The following is a 17,455-nucleotide window of genomic DNA, read 5'->3' as shown; positions in this document are numbered from 1 at the left end:
AAACAGGATTTTGGTGTGTATATTTGAATTCTTAAGTTAAAGTAGTACTTGTATGTGATTTACCAAAAAAATGAAATAAACACAAATGGCAAAATGTTTCTGCCATGATATCGATGGCAGAAACCATGGCTGTGTCTATGTGGCATGCAGGATCTTAGTTCCCTGACCAGGGATTGAACCTGTGCCCCCTACAGTGGAAGTGCAGAGTCTTAACCACTGGATGGCCAGGGAAGTCCCCAGTTCCACTCCTTGGAGACAGTTGCTTTTAGTTCATTAAACTACTTTTAACAGTTACTTCTGTATCTCTAGAGATGATAAGCCTATGTTGCTCTTTTGTTTTGTTTTTTATGACCACACTGCAGGTTTCGTGGGATCTTAGTTCCTCAGCCAGGAATTGAACCCGGGCCCCGAAAGTGAAAGCACCGAGTCCTAACCACTGGACCACCAGGGAATTCCCCAAAGCATTTTCCTTATAATGAAAAGTGTATAATTCAATCCTCACAGCAACATGATGAAGTAGCTTATTATTATCATCTGTCTCATCTTACAGATGGAGAAACTGAGGCACAGAAAGATTCAGTAAATCTCACAGCTAATAAGTGGCTACACTGGGATTTGAACTATGCTCTTGATGTTATGCTCCACTAGAACTAAGGGAGATGGGTTTGTGACATGTCCTCACACAGCATGCACTTGGCATTAGAACCGACCAGGGGAAAGGGACTTACATCTTGGGTATCCAGGTCACCTGGGCACTGACTCCACTTTCTGCCCTGGATTAGGGGCTGCGTTTGACTTGAGAACTGGAGCTTCTGTGTTGGTCAACCTTCCCTTATGTGGCAACCCTTGCTTGTTAGGGTGCAATCTTGCAGGATGCTGCTGTTGGCCCAACAGAGTGTCCAAGGCAGCAGAGGAGCCAGCACACAGGCTGTTTCCTCAGATCCAGCCAGACCTTGACTGTGCAGTGAGCATCAACAGGAGCTTCATATGGAGCTGCCCACCAGGGACATGCCACATCACACGGTGCTGCCAGCGTTCTGCTGTGCGCTGCCACCTCACAGCCAATCAGCTTCTGTTATTGGTAATTGGGAACCTCATCTAATATATGATCTCAATGTCAAGCAGTCCAAAAGCCCCATGAAATATTGCCACACTCACCAAACAGTACTCGTTCTTTAACACAAACTGAGATTGAACGTTCACAAAAGCCTTGTTATGAATGAGGTCGTGGAGAAAATTACAGAATATCCCAGGAAAGGAAAATCACGTGGGCCACATTGTGCAATGCATAGAAGTTGAAACCAGCAACAGCCAAAATAAAACAGGCTTCTAAATAACTTTTGTATGAAAGAGAATTAGAATTGGAATTAGAAACTCTTCAGAAGGAAGTAGCAGGGAGAGCATTGCATATAGAATGCAGCCGTTAACAGCAGTTGGGAGAAAGGTGCGACCTTGTGTGTGTATCAGAAATAGAGTGAAGGTAAGCATTCAACTCATGAAGCAAGAAAGAAATGGTGCAAAAAGCCCAGAGACTACAAGGAAAGGATTAATAGAGATGAAAGAAAGTGCTAATGAAATGGTCAACAAAGTAAATAATGTGACCTTCCCCTCCTAACCCAGTCATTCCCCTTTCTAACCCATTCCTTGAGCAAATCCTTAAGTTTGCTTTATATTCTTTCAACCTATGTGAAAAAAACAAATATACGTGGATGTCATGTACACAAAGCAGTTTCATATGTATCCGTGTTGGTCGTCTTCTCTAGTTTGCTCTCCATGGGCTGTATTACGGATCTCTTTCTATGTCAGTACATGTAACTCAAACTCCTCCTTTCTGTACTGTTCTCATTAAGACTCTGGCACGTGATTTCACAGCAGTGGCACACTGGCCTTAATGATGTAGTTAAAAGGTCGCTGAGTGCCCACCATTTGAAGGGCGTCATCTCCTGAAAGTGATGTCCAGGAGCAACACCTGCCACTCCCTGACAGCAGAGCACTTCCATGGTTTCAGGGTAACTGGTTTGTGTTGTGAGGCCACCAGGAGCTGGGAGCTCCTTCATGGCTGCTGATGACGGAAATTGAGGAGGAATCGACCAGTGTTCGGTCAAAGCTCCTGGTCACCCTGTGGTCACTCTGAGCAGGACAGATGACCAGGGCCCAGCTCTGGGTCTTTGGTGGAGCTGGGCAGAGCCTCTCCAACAGCAGGGAGGCCACCAAGTAGAAAGGGTTTGCAGAAGTGTATTTACAGTGACAATTTGGTTATGCTGGTGTATTCACAAATGTTCTGCTATTCCTGTTTTGTTATATAGGTTTTTATCTGATGACAGTAGTCTGGAGTATAAATATTATAAGCTGAAGCTGGCAGAAATGCAGCGGATGAGCCAGACCTTGCCAGGAGCAGATCAGAAGCCGATGGCGGCAGCGTGTGCAGTCCGGGCCATGCTATATGCCCGGGCGGCCCGGAGCCTCAAGAAGAGGCTCCTACCAGGGCGGCGGCGGGGGCTGCTTCGAGCTCAAGGACTCCGGGGCTGGAAAGTGAGGAGAGTGACCACCGGGACCCAGACCCTCCTCTCCTCAGGCACCAGGCTGAAACACCATGGCCGGCAGGCTCCAGGCTCCTTGCAGCGAAAGCCGCCCCAACCAGATGGAAATGATGCTGCCAAGGACTGCCCACCAGACCCACCCAGACCCTCATCTCGGGACCCCAGCCCAGAAGCCTCAGGCCCATCTCCCAAGCCAGCAGGAGTGGATGTCTCCGAAGCCCCTCAGACCTCTTCTCCCTGCCTGTCTACTGATGGTGGGTGCTCACTCCTGTCCTCCTCCTCTGGGCCCCAGCCCCAATGCTCATCTATCCCCAGGGGTCTCTGCAGAGACAGGTGGCTTCAGTGGGCTGGGCTGGGCAGCAGGCAGCAGCAAAAGGGACCTGGCCAGGATGGCACACACACGGGCACTCTCTCTCTTGCTTCCTCAAGGGGCTGGCCCTAGACTCCTGCTGCACCCTTCCTCTTATCCTGAGTGTGGAGCTGACACGAGGTGCTGCCTGGTGACTCTGTGCTTCCCTGCAAGGTCCTCCTGCTGGCCAGCAGGGTGTGCCATGTGCCCGTGCTTAGGGCTTTGAGCTCCTTGATCCATTTCTCTCTATTCTTGCCCGTTACATGTTCCATGAGGCTGCCCGTGTTCTCGTTCTGCTTCCTCTTTCCCGCTAAGGTCTCTGTTTCCTTCCTTAGAGTTAGTTGAACTGCAGTTTCTTTTGTTTCTCCCAGCCATTACCTTCTCCTGCTGCAACAGGCCTGCCCTCTGGCCAGTGCTTCCCACTCAGCACTAGGTGGGAATGGAGAGGGAAAAAAATCTACACAGCTGCTACATTTCTCTAGCTGTTGCTACATAACAAGCCAATCCAAACTGTGGCTTCAAACAGGAAGCATCCAATGTTGCTTCGAGTCAGCTGGGCTGGGCCTGCAAACTGTCTGCAGGCAGCAGCCAGTTGTCTGGAACTGTCAGCTGAGGTGATAGGGGTAGTGGGCTACATGCCTGTCACCCACCAGCAGTTCACTTGACAGTTGGGTTTGGCTATCCAGGAGAGGCAGAGGAGGTGCTTGAGCCCTCACAGGCCTGGACTCCACATTTCTGTCACATTCTTAGCCAGCAAGAGTTCCAGGGCCAGCCCCAATTCAAGGGGAATAAAGAGAGTCCACCTCTGCTGGACAGAACTGCAGAGTCACATGGCAAAGGGCAAGGGTACAGTGAGGGGCCGTCTTTGTAATCAGTCTCCACAACCCCACGATGTTCACATGGGAATTGGCAGCTCAGAACCAATACATGACAGTTGCTTTATTTTGTAGTTGATATGAAGACAATGGAGACTGCAGAGAAACTGGCCAAATTTGTTGCTCAGGTGGGACCAGAGATTGAACAATTCAGCATAGAAAACAGCATTGACAACCCCGACCTTTGGTATGTACCCATCACACCCCTTTAATCTGAGGCCATGAGTGTCCTGAGAGCCCACAGGAGTTCACCCCATGGGTGTCCTGAGAGCCCACAGTGGGTCGCCCTGGGATAAATCACGACTTCACTTCTGCTGAGCTCAGGGCTGTTAGGGAGCATCTGTTTTGGGTTGTTGGGAGACCTGCCCTCATCTGGGGCATCAGGAAAAGCCTCCCCGGGAGGGAAGTATAAGCTGGATCTGAAGGTTCAGTGGGCGTTGGCCAGGGGAAGGGGGAGAGAATGCCCTGGCCAAGGGACTTATAGTTTCCCCAGGACCTTTGCAGAGGCAAAGAGGAGAGTGTGTCCTCGCCCATGAGTCTGAGGAGGAGGAGGGCACTGTCCCTGGTCATGCTGGCTACTCTGGGCAGGATGAGAATGTGCTGGTCATGTAGCATGTTGGTGGGTTTTGGTCCAGATGTGAGCAGCAAGCACTTTCACGCAGTGATGGCGTGGCACCCTTGTGCCAGGAGGGGGCACCATTATCCTCTCCATTCTTCAGATGGCGTAATCATTCAACACTACACAGCCCAGAGGCCACAGAACCAGAGCCCCACTCTGCCTGCGGGGTGCGGATTCTCCTTCAAGGAGAGGCTGCCTGAGGGCCATGTGTTCCCAGTACTGAGCCGTAACCCGGCTGGGCTCCCCTTGGAGTGTGGGGTTCCCACGCTGTGTGGATCGTGTCCTATTGCCAGCTAGGGGTTCCGGGCCCTCACCCTGCTCCCAACATGCTAGAGAGTCGCGCCTCCGCTTAGTTAAGAATACAGGGCTTCCCTGGTGGCGCAGTGGTTGGGAGTCCGCCTGCCGATGCAGGGGACATGGGTTCGTGCCCCAGTCCGGGAGGATCCCACGTGCCGCAGAGCGGCTGGGCCCGTGAGCCATGGCCGCTGAGCCTGCGCGTCCGGAGCCTGTGCTCTGCAACGGGAGAGGCCACAACATTGAGAGGCCCACGTACCGCAAAAAAAAAAAAAAAAAAAAGAATACAGTTAAGGGCTTCTCTGTTGGCACAGTGGTTGAGAGTCCGCCTGCCGATGCAGGGGACACGGGTTCGCGCCCCGGTCCGGGAAGATCCCACATGCCGCAGAGCGGCTGGGCCCGTGAGCCATGGCCACTGAGCCTGCGCGTACGGAGCCTGTGCTCTGCAACGGGAGAGGCCACAACAGTGAGAGGTCTGCGTAACGCAAAAAAAAAAAGAATACAGTTAAAAACTTTACATTTCCTGGAGCATTTCTGGGACCCAGTAGTGGCTAAGCGCACACTTCTAGTTTGGCCTTACACACAATCTCTTTGTGTTTGTGGTGAGAATTTTTAGGTATCTTCCAGAAGGGGATTGTTGAATCATAGTTCAATGCAAACTAAGTTTTGTTAGTGCAAATTCCCCTCCCTGAGGGCCACTCTCCTAGGAGTGTCATGAGTGCCTGTCCCCACCCCCCACCTTTTGTCATGCCTTTGAGCCAGTGGGATTGGTGAGGAATTTCTAATTTTCTCAGTGAAGTTTTAGTTTGCATTTTTCTTATGAGTGAAATTGAACCTCTTTTCATAAACTTGTGTCCTTTGAATATCTTTCTGTAAACTGTTCATATCATTTGCCCTTTTTTTAAAAAAATGTTTTGTTGAGGTATAATTGACATGCCATAAACTGCACATATTTGTCGAATAAGTTTTTTTTATTAATTAATTTATTTTTGGCTGCATTGGGTCTTTGTTGCTGCGCGCGGGCTTTCTCTAGTTGCAGTGAGCGGGGGCTACCCTTCCATGCAGAGCGCGGGCTTCTCATTGTGGTGGCTTCTCTTGTGGAGCACGGGCTCTAGGCGTGTGGGCTGCAGTAGTTGTGGCACGTGGGCTCAGTAGTTGTGGTACATGGGCTTGGTTGCTCCGCAGCATGTGGGATCTTCCCGGACCAGGGTTCGAACCCTGCGTTGGCAGGTGGATTCTTAACCACTGCGCCACCAGGGAAGTCCCTGTCTATTAAGTTTTTATGCGTGTTTACACTCATGCAGCCATCACCACCATCAAGATGATGAACACATCCATGACTCAAAAGTTTCCTTGTGCCCTTTGTCATACCTTCCTGCAGGCAGCTGCTGATCAGGGCTCTCTCACTGTAAATAGTTTGCATTTTCTATAATTTTGTGTAAATGCAGTTTGTTCTCTGCTTTTGTCTGGCTTCTTACTCCACATAATTATTAGGGTTCATCCATGTAGTGTGTATCCATAGTTCATTCCTGTTTATTGCTGAGTGTATCGCATTGTATGGCTGGACCACAATTATTTACCCGTTTAGCTGTTGATGGCATTGAGATGTTTCCATTCTGGGACGATTTCAGATAAACCGTCTGTGAGTAGTCATGTACAAGTTCTGCTTTTATTTCTCTCCAGTAAAATACTGAGGCAGAGAAAGACTGGCTCACATGGTGGGTCTGTGTTTAACTTTTGAAGAAACTTCCAGACCGTCTTTCTAAGTGGTGGCACAGTTTTGCATTTCCAGCAGCTTGGGTGAGAGTTCTGGTTCCTCCCCATCCTCACCAGCACTTGATAGTGTCAGTCTTCTTCATGTTAGCCCTCTTGGTGCGGGGGAGGGGTGTTTCACTCTGGTTCTCATTTGTGTTTCTTTGAGGACTAACAGTGCTGAGCATCTTTGCATGTGCTTATGTATTTCTTTAGTGAAGTGTCTGCTCGGATCTTTGGTCTGTTGTTTTATTGGGTTGTTTATTTACTTATTAATGAATTTTGAGAGTTTGTTATGTATTCTTGATACAAGTTATTTGTCAAGTGTGTGGTTTGCAGATAATTTCTCCCAGTCTGTGACTTGTTTTCTCATTCTAGCAGTGTCTTTTAGAGGGCAGAAGTTCTTAATCTTTGCCCTTTTCTCGATTGGGCTTTTTGGATTTATTCTTTCTAGTTTCTCTGACCTTTTACCTGTAATGTAATTGTATCTATTTCCTTCATAGTTGGATATTTATCTTTCACTTTACTTATGGTATGTTCTGCAGTGCAGAAACGTTTGATCTAGTAAAATTTCTCAGTTTTATCTCATTGCACCTGGAAACAGTTACAGTTAGAAAGAATCTCCCTACACTCAGATTATAAAGACATTTATGTATTTTCTTTTACAACTTGTATGGCTTGGTTTTTACATTTAGATCTCTGATCGGTGTGGGGTTATTCAGGAGCAGAGAGTACAGCATAGGTCCAATTTAAATATTTTTGTAAAAAGCTGCCCAGTTGTCCCAACACCATTCGTTGAAAAGACTGTTCTTTTTCACAGTGATTTGAGAGGCCACCTTCATCAGATACTGTGTTTCTGGCCTTTCTCTTGGTCTGTCTGTCCATAGACAAGTACGACGCTGTTTTAACTATAGAGGCTTCACACACCTTGTAATACCTGGTGGAACTGGGCCCCTTGTTGATCTTGTTCAGGGGTTTCCTAGATAGTCTTACATACTCATGTTTCTATATGAACTTAAGAATCATGTTCAGATCCAGAAAAAAATGATGCTTTTACTTCTATACATTAATATTTAATTAAGGGAGAATTAACTTCATTATGAGCCTGAGTTGTCCTGTCCAAGAACAAGGGCTGTCTTTCCTTTGGCCCAAGTAAATTTTGTGTGTTTTCGGTTTCTCACACCAGCCGCAGCTCCAAGCTGTGGCTAGGGCCATTGGACTCCGAGGCTCAGAGAGACCTTTTTGCCAGCACATTCACGCAGCTTTGCTGCAGGACATGAGGCAGGAGGTGACACACCTCTCTCCATCTCATGGCTGGAGTATGGGAGGAACCAGAGAGTCACAGTGAGCACACACAGGCCCAGAGTGGCCAGTGACATAATCAGAAAGAGATGAGGTAAGGCCCAGGTCGGATCTCCTGGCTGTAGTGTTAGAGCTCGTTCTAGCATGTTCTCTGGTCGTCCCTGCATACCTTGTTCCTCCAGCTCCCTCCCCGAGAAAGCAATAAGTCCTCTTATGTTCTGGCTCCTTCGTTAAATTACTAATACTCTTCAAGCTTTCTATCTCATTGTAAAGCTGCCCATCAACCACAGCTGGTGGAAAGAGGTCATGTGTTCGCTTCTTTGTCCCACCCCCAGCTTTGTCAGGTCCATTTGGACAGTTTCAGAAAATACGAATGTTTATAGAGAACCCTCTCGTTAACCAATGTATTTCATCTTTATCCCAGGTTTCTACATGACCAAAACAGTTCAGCTTTCAAATTCTATCGAAAGAAGGTATTTGAACTGTGCCCATCGATTTGCTTTACTTCATCTCCACTGAACCTTCATGCCAGCAAGAGCGCCGATTCTCAGGAGAGCCCCCTGGAGCCCATGGAGGAGGAAGGAGGGTTTGAGGATGAGCCCTCTCAGCACGAGGCTGAGCTGGAGAGCCCAGAGGTGATGCCTGAGGAAGACGAGGACGAGGAGGAGGATGAGGAGGAGGACGAGGAAGGGGGTGAGGAGGCCCCCACTCCTGGAGGGGCCTCCAGGCCAGCAGGAGGGTCGACCAAGTCCGAGGGCTCGGAGGGCAGCCCCCCACCTGATGGCCTCCTGAGTGAGGTGGCCGAGGATGGCCCGGCTGGTGCACCTGCCCTGTCACAGTCCTCCTCAGGGGCCTGCTTCCCCCGGAAGAGAGTCAGCAGCAAGTCGCTGAAGGTCGGCATGATTCCGGCTCCCAAGAGGCTGTGTCTCATCCAGGAGCCCAAAGGTAAGTGTCTGGCTATTGACACAGTGCCCCCAGCACGGTCTTCTGTTTAACACCTGAGGAGGAGTCATGGTGCTCGGTTGTGGGCCATGAAAAATTGTGGAGACGTTGTCTGACTGTTTTGAAGAATTTACCTGGCCCTCAGCCCAAGTTCAGGTGCAAGATGACCAGCTGGCCCCCATCACCCTTTCCGCCTCTGATTACTCCAGCTAACCTGGACATTACCTTCCAGAACACTCCCAGGGCCAACACAACATGGGGTTCTTCGGTCTTATGTTTTTAACCTAAAATAGTCCTATTGGTTTTGCACACGGTCCAAAATGTTCATGAGAAACTGACGTTTCCAGTTGGTCTGAGGTTGGCACTCTAAGGAGATGCTGCGTTTGGCTTCTAGCACCCCACATGCTGCTTGTTATTTTCCATTATTGCTCAGCTTCCAACAGGGGAGTCCTGGCTGTGGACGGAACGGGCCTGGGTCATCTTGGCTGTTTCCTGCCTGTGATCTTGAGGCGTGCCCAGCTTTCTGAGTGCCCCCATCTCCCCAAAGACCCCAGAGTAGTGATGACTGCTTAGTGACGATGAGGTAGGAGGACACGGACCGGGACCAGTCTTGGGCACCCGTTAGTGGGAGCTGTGCAATCCATGCTCTGCCAGCCTTGGCCATGGAAGGCCATCTCCTTCCTGCCTGTGGAGAGGGTCAAGGTTCTTGAGGTACAATTTACCAGCAGTAAAGGTGCACCCTTTTCAAGTGGACAGTTCACAGAGTTTTGGCAAAGGTGTATAGGCATGAGCCCCCCAGTACGGCCGAGCTGGAGCTCGTCCCAGAAGTGTCTCTGTGTCCCTCTGCAGTTTCTTCCTCTACCCAGCCTGGGCAACCACTGACCATCTTCTGGCCTTGTGATTTTGCCTTTTCTAGGCTGTCAGTAGGCAAATCATATCATGTCCCGCCTTTTGTTGGGCTGCTCGCTGCCCACCCAGGTCTCCACACAGCCGGGCCTGTGTGGGGCTGATGCTGCGATGCTTGTGTGGCAGGTGGTTTTGGTGAACAGGGCTCCACTGTGTGCGGAGAGCCTGTGTGTTCTACGTTATTGAGACCATCAAGTTCACACCCAGCAGTGTCAGTATAGTTTCTCCTGCTAAAGGAACAGTTCTCGTGGTTTGTGTTTGGAAACCTTGGTGTTGCAATGGATTTCTAACTGTTCTACTAAACTCTTATGTCCTTCAGAACTTATCAGAGTATAGTAGCACATCAGAATGCTTGTTAAGATGGCTTTCATGGGGGGGAAAGTGGAATTCTTTCTACTTTAGAAGCTGATCTCTCCTTTGTCAAATATAATAATAACAATAATAATAACATGATGTGGTGCTGTGTATGAGAAGCATGGTTGTTTTTACTATAAAGTTCTGAGTGGACTTTACTTCTCTATCTATGGAACAGTCGCAGGGACATGAGGAGGGCACAGTGTTGCAAATAGCTCATTTGTTAAGCAAAATGTATTCCTACGGTCATGGAAAATGATCCACGTGTCAGGTCCTTTGTCATAAACATGGGAGTCACGCTTAGGTAGACTCTCCCACAGCAAGGCAGCCCTCAGTTGAGCCTCTGTTCTGCCTCTGCACTCTGTGGGTCACATGATTCCTGAGAGGAGCCAGGGCCAAACGGCTGGCCCTGTGGTGCAGCTCCTAGCCACCTTCTGTCAGCAGAGGGGCTATAAGCCAAAACTGCAGCACCTTCATCCTCTAAATAATTTGGGGAAAGTACATATATGTGTATATATACATTTCTTTTGTCTTCCAGTTCACGAACCAGTTCGAATTGCCTATGACAGGCCTCGGGGTCGTCCCGTGACCAAGAAGAAGGTGAGTGTGGCTGTGAGTCCTCACGTGTGATGTAGTCAGAGTTTGCCAGAGTTCCAAAGGGCACTGGCGTGACTAAGCTATACTCATACTTCAGGCCAGGTGTCAGCATACAAAGCACAACACACAGCCTTTTCTTTCCCGGGACTTCTTAAAAGTGTTTTGCATTGCCCAAAACCACAAGAGGGAGTAATTAGTCTATTTAACGGATGTGTGAGGCCTGATATGTGCAATGGATTGGAGAGATGAACAAGATAATGTCTCAGCCAATGAGAAGTTCAGATTTAGTAGACTATAATTGTGGTTAAAAGAGTGCGCTACTTTGCTAGTAAGCCGAGTGCATGTGCCTGCGCGTGTGTGTTTATTAACTGGTCAGCACCTCTTGTGCTCCCAGCTCCATCTGCCCACCTAGAGGCAACCGTGAGCGGGGCTGGCAGCAATAGAAATGCGCAGGACCGGGAATGGTGGGTGCTGTGGGTGCAGAGAAGCAGGTCAAAGGGAGGCAAGCAATAAGGTGGGTTGGGGGGTACCCTTTAAGCAGGGAGGCCTAGGAGAAGCCCCAGATCAGTCACAGGTCAGCAGGGAGCCCTTTGTGCCTAGAATGGAGTGATGGGGTGAGGAAGTAGAGGTGGCAAGCACCCAGGTCACATAGGGCTTGTAGATGGATGTGAGCACTGTGGCCCCTTCTCTGGGAGAGGCATTGGAGAACCACGGTGGGGATTTGGGTGGAAGACATGGCCACTATGGCTGCTGTGTTGAGAGCAGCCTGTGGGGTGGGGGGCAAGGCAGAGCCGGGGGGCCAGGAGAGGTGAAGGTGGAGTTGGTGGGACTTGCTCACGGATTGGATGTGGAACAGAGAAAGCCAAGAGTCCAGGGTGACTCCAGGGTTGTCGGCCTGGACAGTTAAGAGAATGGAGCTGCCATTGACTGAAATGGGGAGCCCCTGTGGGAGCAGGTCATTGGAAGGAGACGGGGGCACACTCCAGACAGCTGGGCTGACACATGTCGGGGCAGGTGAGGCTAGACAAGCTCACCTGGGATACATGTGGGGACATCACAGGACTCTAGAGGTCAGGGAGGTGAGTGGGGAACCAGGCGAGGTCTCTGCTGTGTCAGGGGGTGAGCAAAGCCCAAGTTGTGGCTCAGACCTGTTCTGAGTGCATTGCGTCAATGTCAATGGCCAAATGAAGCATCAGTGTGACCCCAGTTACAGCTGAGAGCAGGGACCTTCCTGTACCCGAAGCTTGTGGTCTTAACAGCTGTGTTGGGTTTTAAGCTGACCCAGCACCCGGGTACCCATCTGGTGGCCTGGGTGAGGCACAGCCTGGTGAGAAGGCAGCCTTTTCAGGCTCAGCCTGGCCATCTAATCTTGGCATGTGAATCCTGAGGTTCTGTTTGTATATCTGGAAAGTGGGGCAGTTGCACCTATCTTGCAGGTAGGAGATACCTTGAGGATTAAATGAAATGTATGTTAACCCGGTGTGCAGCCAGCTGGTGTCCTGCAAACATGGGTCTCTCTTTGGGGTGACTGCAGGCAGGGAGGAGGTCTCCCCTGCAGCTCTCTGTGCACACCTCAGCCTGGCCTATGGTGCATGGCTTTGCTCCAACCCCAGGAAACCAGGCAAGGTGATTCTTAGACACAGTTGAACACTCACAAAGATCTGTCCAGCTGAGTGGACCCCTGTTCCTCCTGTTGCTCCCACCTGAACAGCTTTCCTGAAGGGGGATGCAAGCCTGCCATTTGGGGACCCGTGGCCAGCCTTCCCTCTGCCTTCCCCATCCTCTTCCCGTCCCACACTTGTCCCCTGCTCAGACCCTCTCCACTAATCCCAGCTGCCTTGATCAGGACAGAGGAACCTTCTCCTTGGGAGCTTGTGAGGCCCTGGGGACAGGCTGTGTTCAGTGTTTAGTAAACGGATTAAAGAAATAGGCTCAGGCGGCAGGGACTCTGAGCCCCCAGCTGCCCAGCGGTTCCAGCACACTGTGGGTGCTAATGAATATTCATGAGTGAATGGAAATCCCCTTTGCTCACACTGGGCAGGCTCCTCCTCCAGAGGCCTCTAGGCTTTTTAATTTGTCTTCCCACAGTTAGCTCTGGAGCCCAGACTTCCTCTAGGGCTTCTTACCTTTCCACCCACAAGGTCTTTCCCAGGCCCCATCCTTCTTCCCAGCTGCACTGGCTCTCAGTGAGGTCTGCTCTGTGCTAGACATGGACCCCAGAGTCCAAGTGAAACCCGGTCCCTGCCCTGGGGAGCTCTCAGAGCTTCAGACCTGGGAAGGACCAGACGGACACATAGGTCAGTCAGGTTTGCTGAGTAATGCCTGAGGGCAGCCAGGGAAGCTTCCAGGATGGGGTCACTGCTCAGAGTTTTGGAAGCCCATGGGAATGAATGAAGCAGTGGGAGAGGAGTGGGGGTCAAATAGGGAGGACCCTTTGAGCCTGTTTTTCTGTACAGCCTCTCTCCACTGCCTTTCTGGATCCCTCCTGCCTTAGCCCTGCTGCCCCTCTGACTCCTGCACTCCAGGGGCCTTCCTGCCTCAAGTCCTCTGCCCTGTGTCCCTCAGCCTGGGATATGCCCTCTGGTCATCACAGGGCCACTCTCTTTATCCAGGTCTCCACTCTGGGCTCTTCCTACTCACCCTTTGGCCCCAGGACCCACCATCCCCTCACGAAGTTTAATTCACAGTCTCAACACTGAAACAAGAGTGGTCATGGTGAAGCCTGAGAGGCCGGTCTGGCGTGGTTCTGTGGGGATACCTCAGGCTGGTGACCTCCAACCTTCAGAGGTCTCAACCCACCCAGGGAATGTTGCCAGGACCATGGCTTGATCTTGAGCATCTGTGGAGTCAGGGAGGCATTAGGGGTGTTAGTACTGGACCATGTCCAGGTATAACCCAGGGCAGACCCTTGCTCCAGGGGCTTTGCTGCACCTCACGTGCCACACTCTTCTCTCTCCTCAGAAACCCCAGGACTTTGATTTCGCCCAGCAGAAACTGACTGACAAGAACCTGGGGTTCCAGATGCTACAGAAGATGGGCTGGAAGGAGGGCCACGGCCTGGGCTCCTGTGGGAAGGGCATCAGGGAGCCCGTCAGCGTGTACGCAGCGGGTGCTCGGGGCCAGGGGTGGGGATGGGCAACCATGCCTGGGGAGATGAGGCTTTCTGTGGGATTCTGGTCCTAAGTCCTTTGACCTTCAGCCTGATTCTTGGTTTCCTTCATGTCGCAAATGGCTTATAGCAGATCATTTACATATGCAGGTGTTATATAGCTCCTTGCTGCACTTGCATAGACTTGGTCCCTGGCATTTGGCCACATTCATTATTATCATAAAAGCCTGAGTGGTAATGCTGGGTAGTTACGCCAAGAGCCACTTCCCTTTTCCAGGAGCCCACATGCAGACTAACCAGGGTAGAGCACGGCCCAGAGTTTATTAAGCCCCATTAGCATCCAGCAAGCATTTTAGTTAAAATTGAGCTTAGCACCTGCTGGGGAGGCTTTCTGCTGTAATCAGGGGCTGGCTTCTGAGCACACTTCTCAGAAAGTTCGCATGCTCGCACGGGTGAGTATCCCTTGTTCCCCACTGTGAATTGTGTCTTTATTTTCCCCCTCCCTTGCTGTCACTGTTGTGTGTCCCTCATACCTCTGTCCCACTCAGATGGCTCAGGCTGTTTTCCATCTCCTGGTGGCCAGGCTCTGGGCTCAGGTGTGGCTAACTCTCCATTTTGCTCCTTAGGGGAACTGCCTCGGAAGGGGAGGGGTTGGGTGCCGACGGGCAGGAGCACAAAGAAGACACGTTTGATGTGTTCCGCCAGAGGATGATGCAGATGTACAGACACAAACGGGCCAACAAATAGGTATGTGTGTGAGCTACTGTGGGGGGCATTCTGCCTAAGCTGATGTTCTGGTACACAGAGAAGCTTCCTCCAGAAAAGTTAACGTGCCCCACTCCTCAAAACCCAAACATCAAAATATCACTCCCCCCAAAAGATCATAAAATTTTGTGAGGGAAACAAAAGGAGTGTTTGGATGTGGGTGTGTCCCACCTCTCACCTTCCAGGCTGAAGGAACGAGCCCCATGCTCGCCAAGCGCCACTGCACGCAGCCCATGGTGCGGCCTCCGCACTGGGCTCCCAGGTGTGACTGTACATGGCCATCTTGTGGAAACAAGCCACCACGGGAGTGGCCTGGTGTCTTACGAGTGTAAGGGTGACCTGGAAGCTGGTGCTGCAGAGGACGCCACTCTGCCTCATCCCTTTCTGAGGATCTTCAAATCCTTTTCCTTCTGAGGGGCCTTTGGCCTATAAATATTCTATCTTTCTCCTCTCCTTTTAGTTGTCCTCCCCACCCATAATTTCCATCTCAGTTTTGAACAAAATCGTTCTCTTCCTGAATAGATGAAAACCATTGGTGAGAAAGATAAGGCTTGAAGCAGCAATTACTCTTAAAACGCCACCTCTGTCCCGGATCTGCCCTGGAACCAGTGCCCAAGTAGGTTTGGTGTGTACACGAAAAACAAACGTTTCTGCAGTTTCTGGTGCGGAGGTTCCACCCGCTGGCTTTTCTTTTTCTTAAAAGAACGCACCATTTCCAATCTGCTTTTGCCTTTCACCCTCTTCCAAATGCTTTTGGCAGCAAGTCTTCTCCAAGTCTCCCCTGGTTCCGCTCAGAAGGTGGGGCTGCCCTTGAAAGCACCAGTGCCCTGTAAGTGCTCAGGAACCAGCCCCTGTCGGTTTTCCTGTCCTGGGACACATTGCTCTCTAAAAGTGATCTGCGTGCAAACTTGATACCGAAACAGTCACAGATCATATCTTCTCAAATTTAAATAGGGAATATAAATCAGTAATAATGAGGTCTGTGCTCTGGTACCACAGCTGTCGGTCGGAGTGCTGAAGCTCTTTAAACAAGTGGAGGTACTGGATTCAATGAACGTGTTATTTATGGAGTCTCATCTCTTAAATGCATCCCAAGAGACTTGACGAAATTTCAGCAATGTATTCAGCAGCTGTATTCAGTGGGGAGTAATCATTACACCGATGAAACTTTCCCCAAATTTACGTGTCTCTTAGAATCCACAAAGCAAACTACAGTTTTTTTTTTTAAACCACATATGGAGTCTCTCCTACAAAGGGGTGGGAGGTGTAAACTCTTCAAGACTCTTCATTTTTTGCATGTGTGGCAGTGTAAAGAATTGTTTTATTAGGGCCTTTGTACAGAGCAGAAAGGATCCTCTTGGGGTGGGCTCTGCAGCTGTTTGCTATTTCAAGGCGTATGATTGCCGCCCCTTCCAGCTTCTCGCACTCTGCCTCTTGCAACGACATGCGAAATTCTCAGGCTGTGGGAATCTCTCAGCCCTTCCTCATAAAAGCAGCAGTGTTGAAGTTTTAAATACATGCTAAAATCTGGAGAACAGGATCCTGCTGATACTATAAGCTTGGGGGACACAGCAGTGAGTTACCCTGTCAGCCACTTGTATTGGCTGTTACGAAATCCTTGCTTTCTCAAAGCCCAAGACCTCCTGGGCTGTAGTCCCAGGCTCCTCTGGATCTGTCTTGTCTGTCTGGCCCACACTCACCAGCACAGCATCACGGGCCTGTGCTGGCGTCTCACGGGCCTGCCTCATGTTGCCCTTCTTCATGCCACAGGTAGTCCCCAGGGCTCTGCTTGCTTCTGGTCACTTTTGTTGCTTTGGCAACTGGCAGATCTTTATGGCCATGGACATGCTGGAGGTTCTTCAGCAGAGTTGAAATAACCTGCAGGGGTGGTGTGGTTTGGGGGCACCACAGCTATGGGGGTTCACCTCCTTTCTTTTCTAATCTTTCCAACAGCCTTCCATGTTGGCTGGGGGTCAGGTAAAGGGATAGAACTCTGAGAACAGGGCCTCGATCCCGCATGGCCTTTCACAGAGCACCCTTTGGTGCTGAGTGAGGTGTACACCCCCCAGCATGGGTCCTGGCTCTTTTTTCAAGCATAGCTTTGACCATCATATTCGCTTTGTCCTAGTATATTCATTCTTGGCTTTCTCTGCTTTTATTTATAAGTAAAATATTTTAGGAATTCCCGGGGTTTGAGCCCTGTTCCCACCGCCTCCTGCCACTCCTCCTCCTGGGGGTGTCCTGCTTTGAGCTGACACTGTGAGCCTTTGGCAGTCGTCAAAGGGAGCACCTACTTCTTGAGCCTGGAAAGTCCTGTAAGCACTCAGGTGGCGCTTCTGTGGAGTTGGCATTGAGGCAGTGAAGGCGTTGCGTGGGTCGGGGAGGAGCGTGGTGGTGCGTCCCTGTGCCAGCTGTCGGCTGGGGACCAGTGCGCTGGCCCTCTGTGCCCGCCCTTGCCCTCTCCAGCAGAGGCCGCTCTGCGGGGAGCACACGTGAGAGCAAGTGCAATGTGCAGTTGCATAGCCTTGTCAAAGTCACAGTGTCTTTTCTGTCATTCTAGTTCCAGGGTCTCTTCCATGAGGACGACAGGCATCCGGAAAGTGCTAACTCACCACTTTGGGTGCTTACTGTCTCTGCCTTGTTTCCATCACTGGAAATCATATAGAGAAATTTAGCGGTTTTGGTCCTTGGTAAAACCTAGAAGACGTTTGTGATGTTACAAAATGGAAGCTTTGGGTTTTTTTTCTTTTTTTTAATCTAAGAAGTTGTGGATGTTGTTAATCATTTAGCTGTTGAAATAAATGTAGAGGAAACCTAATTTTCCATGGTCTCCGTTGATGTGTTTTTAAATCAGACTGGCTGGGGAACACATCGTAGATGTTGTAGGGCCTACGTGGAGCCAGATCGTAAACACTGCTGCCTCCCAGGCATGCCCTCTGCCTGCGGGGCCTTTCTGACTGGCTTGCTGCAGCTGGGGGGCCTGGTAAGTCACTGGGAAAGCCTAGAGGGTGCCAGGAAGCAGATAGTGATCAGGGCCAAACATAGTGGGTG

At 50.4% G+C, this 17,455-nt stretch overlaps 1 protein-coding gene across 6 annotated transcripts in view; it reads left to right on the top strand.

Moving 5' to 3' along the window:
• The window catches only part of SUGP2 (SURP and G-patch domain containing 2), a 32,504-nt gene extending 15,282 nt beyond the window's left edge, over positions 1 to 17,222 (top strand). For 2 of the 6 annotated variants that reach the window (XM_081233801.1, XM_081233799.1), the window contains exons 5-11: positions 2,307 to 2,794; positions 3,840 to 3,951; positions 8,156 to 8,676; positions 10,472 to 10,533; positions 13,492 to 13,628; positions 14,266 to 14,386; positions 14,927 to 17,222. In XM_081233801.1, coding sequence (XP_081089927.1) covers positions 2,307 to 2,794; positions 3,840 to 3,951; positions 8,156 to 8,676; positions 10,472 to 10,533; positions 13,492 to 13,628; positions 14,266 to 14,386 — 1,441 coding nt within the window. In that variant the 3' untranslated portion in view covers positions 14,927 to 17,222. The remainder of the gene's footprint in view (positions 1 to 2,306; positions 2,795 to 3,839; positions 3,952 to 8,155; positions 8,677 to 10,471; positions 10,534 to 13,491; positions 13,629 to 14,265; positions 14,387 to 14,926) is intronic. The other 4 variants (XR_014015815.1, XR_014015816.1, XR_014015817.1 and 1 more) reach the window with 4 other exon arrangements.
• Positions 17,223 to 17,455: the final 233 nt, after the last annotated feature.

This window comes from Mesoplodon bidens (genome assembly GCF_964165515.1).
Source record: "Mesoplodon bidens genome assembly, chromosome: 4".
Taxonomy (NCBI): Eukaryota; Metazoa; Chordata; class Mammalia; order Artiodactyla; family Ziphiidae; genus Mesoplodon; species Mesoplodon bidens.
The sequence above is the reverse complement of the archived record's forward strand: the minus strand, read 5'-3'. Positions and strand labels throughout refer to the sequence as shown.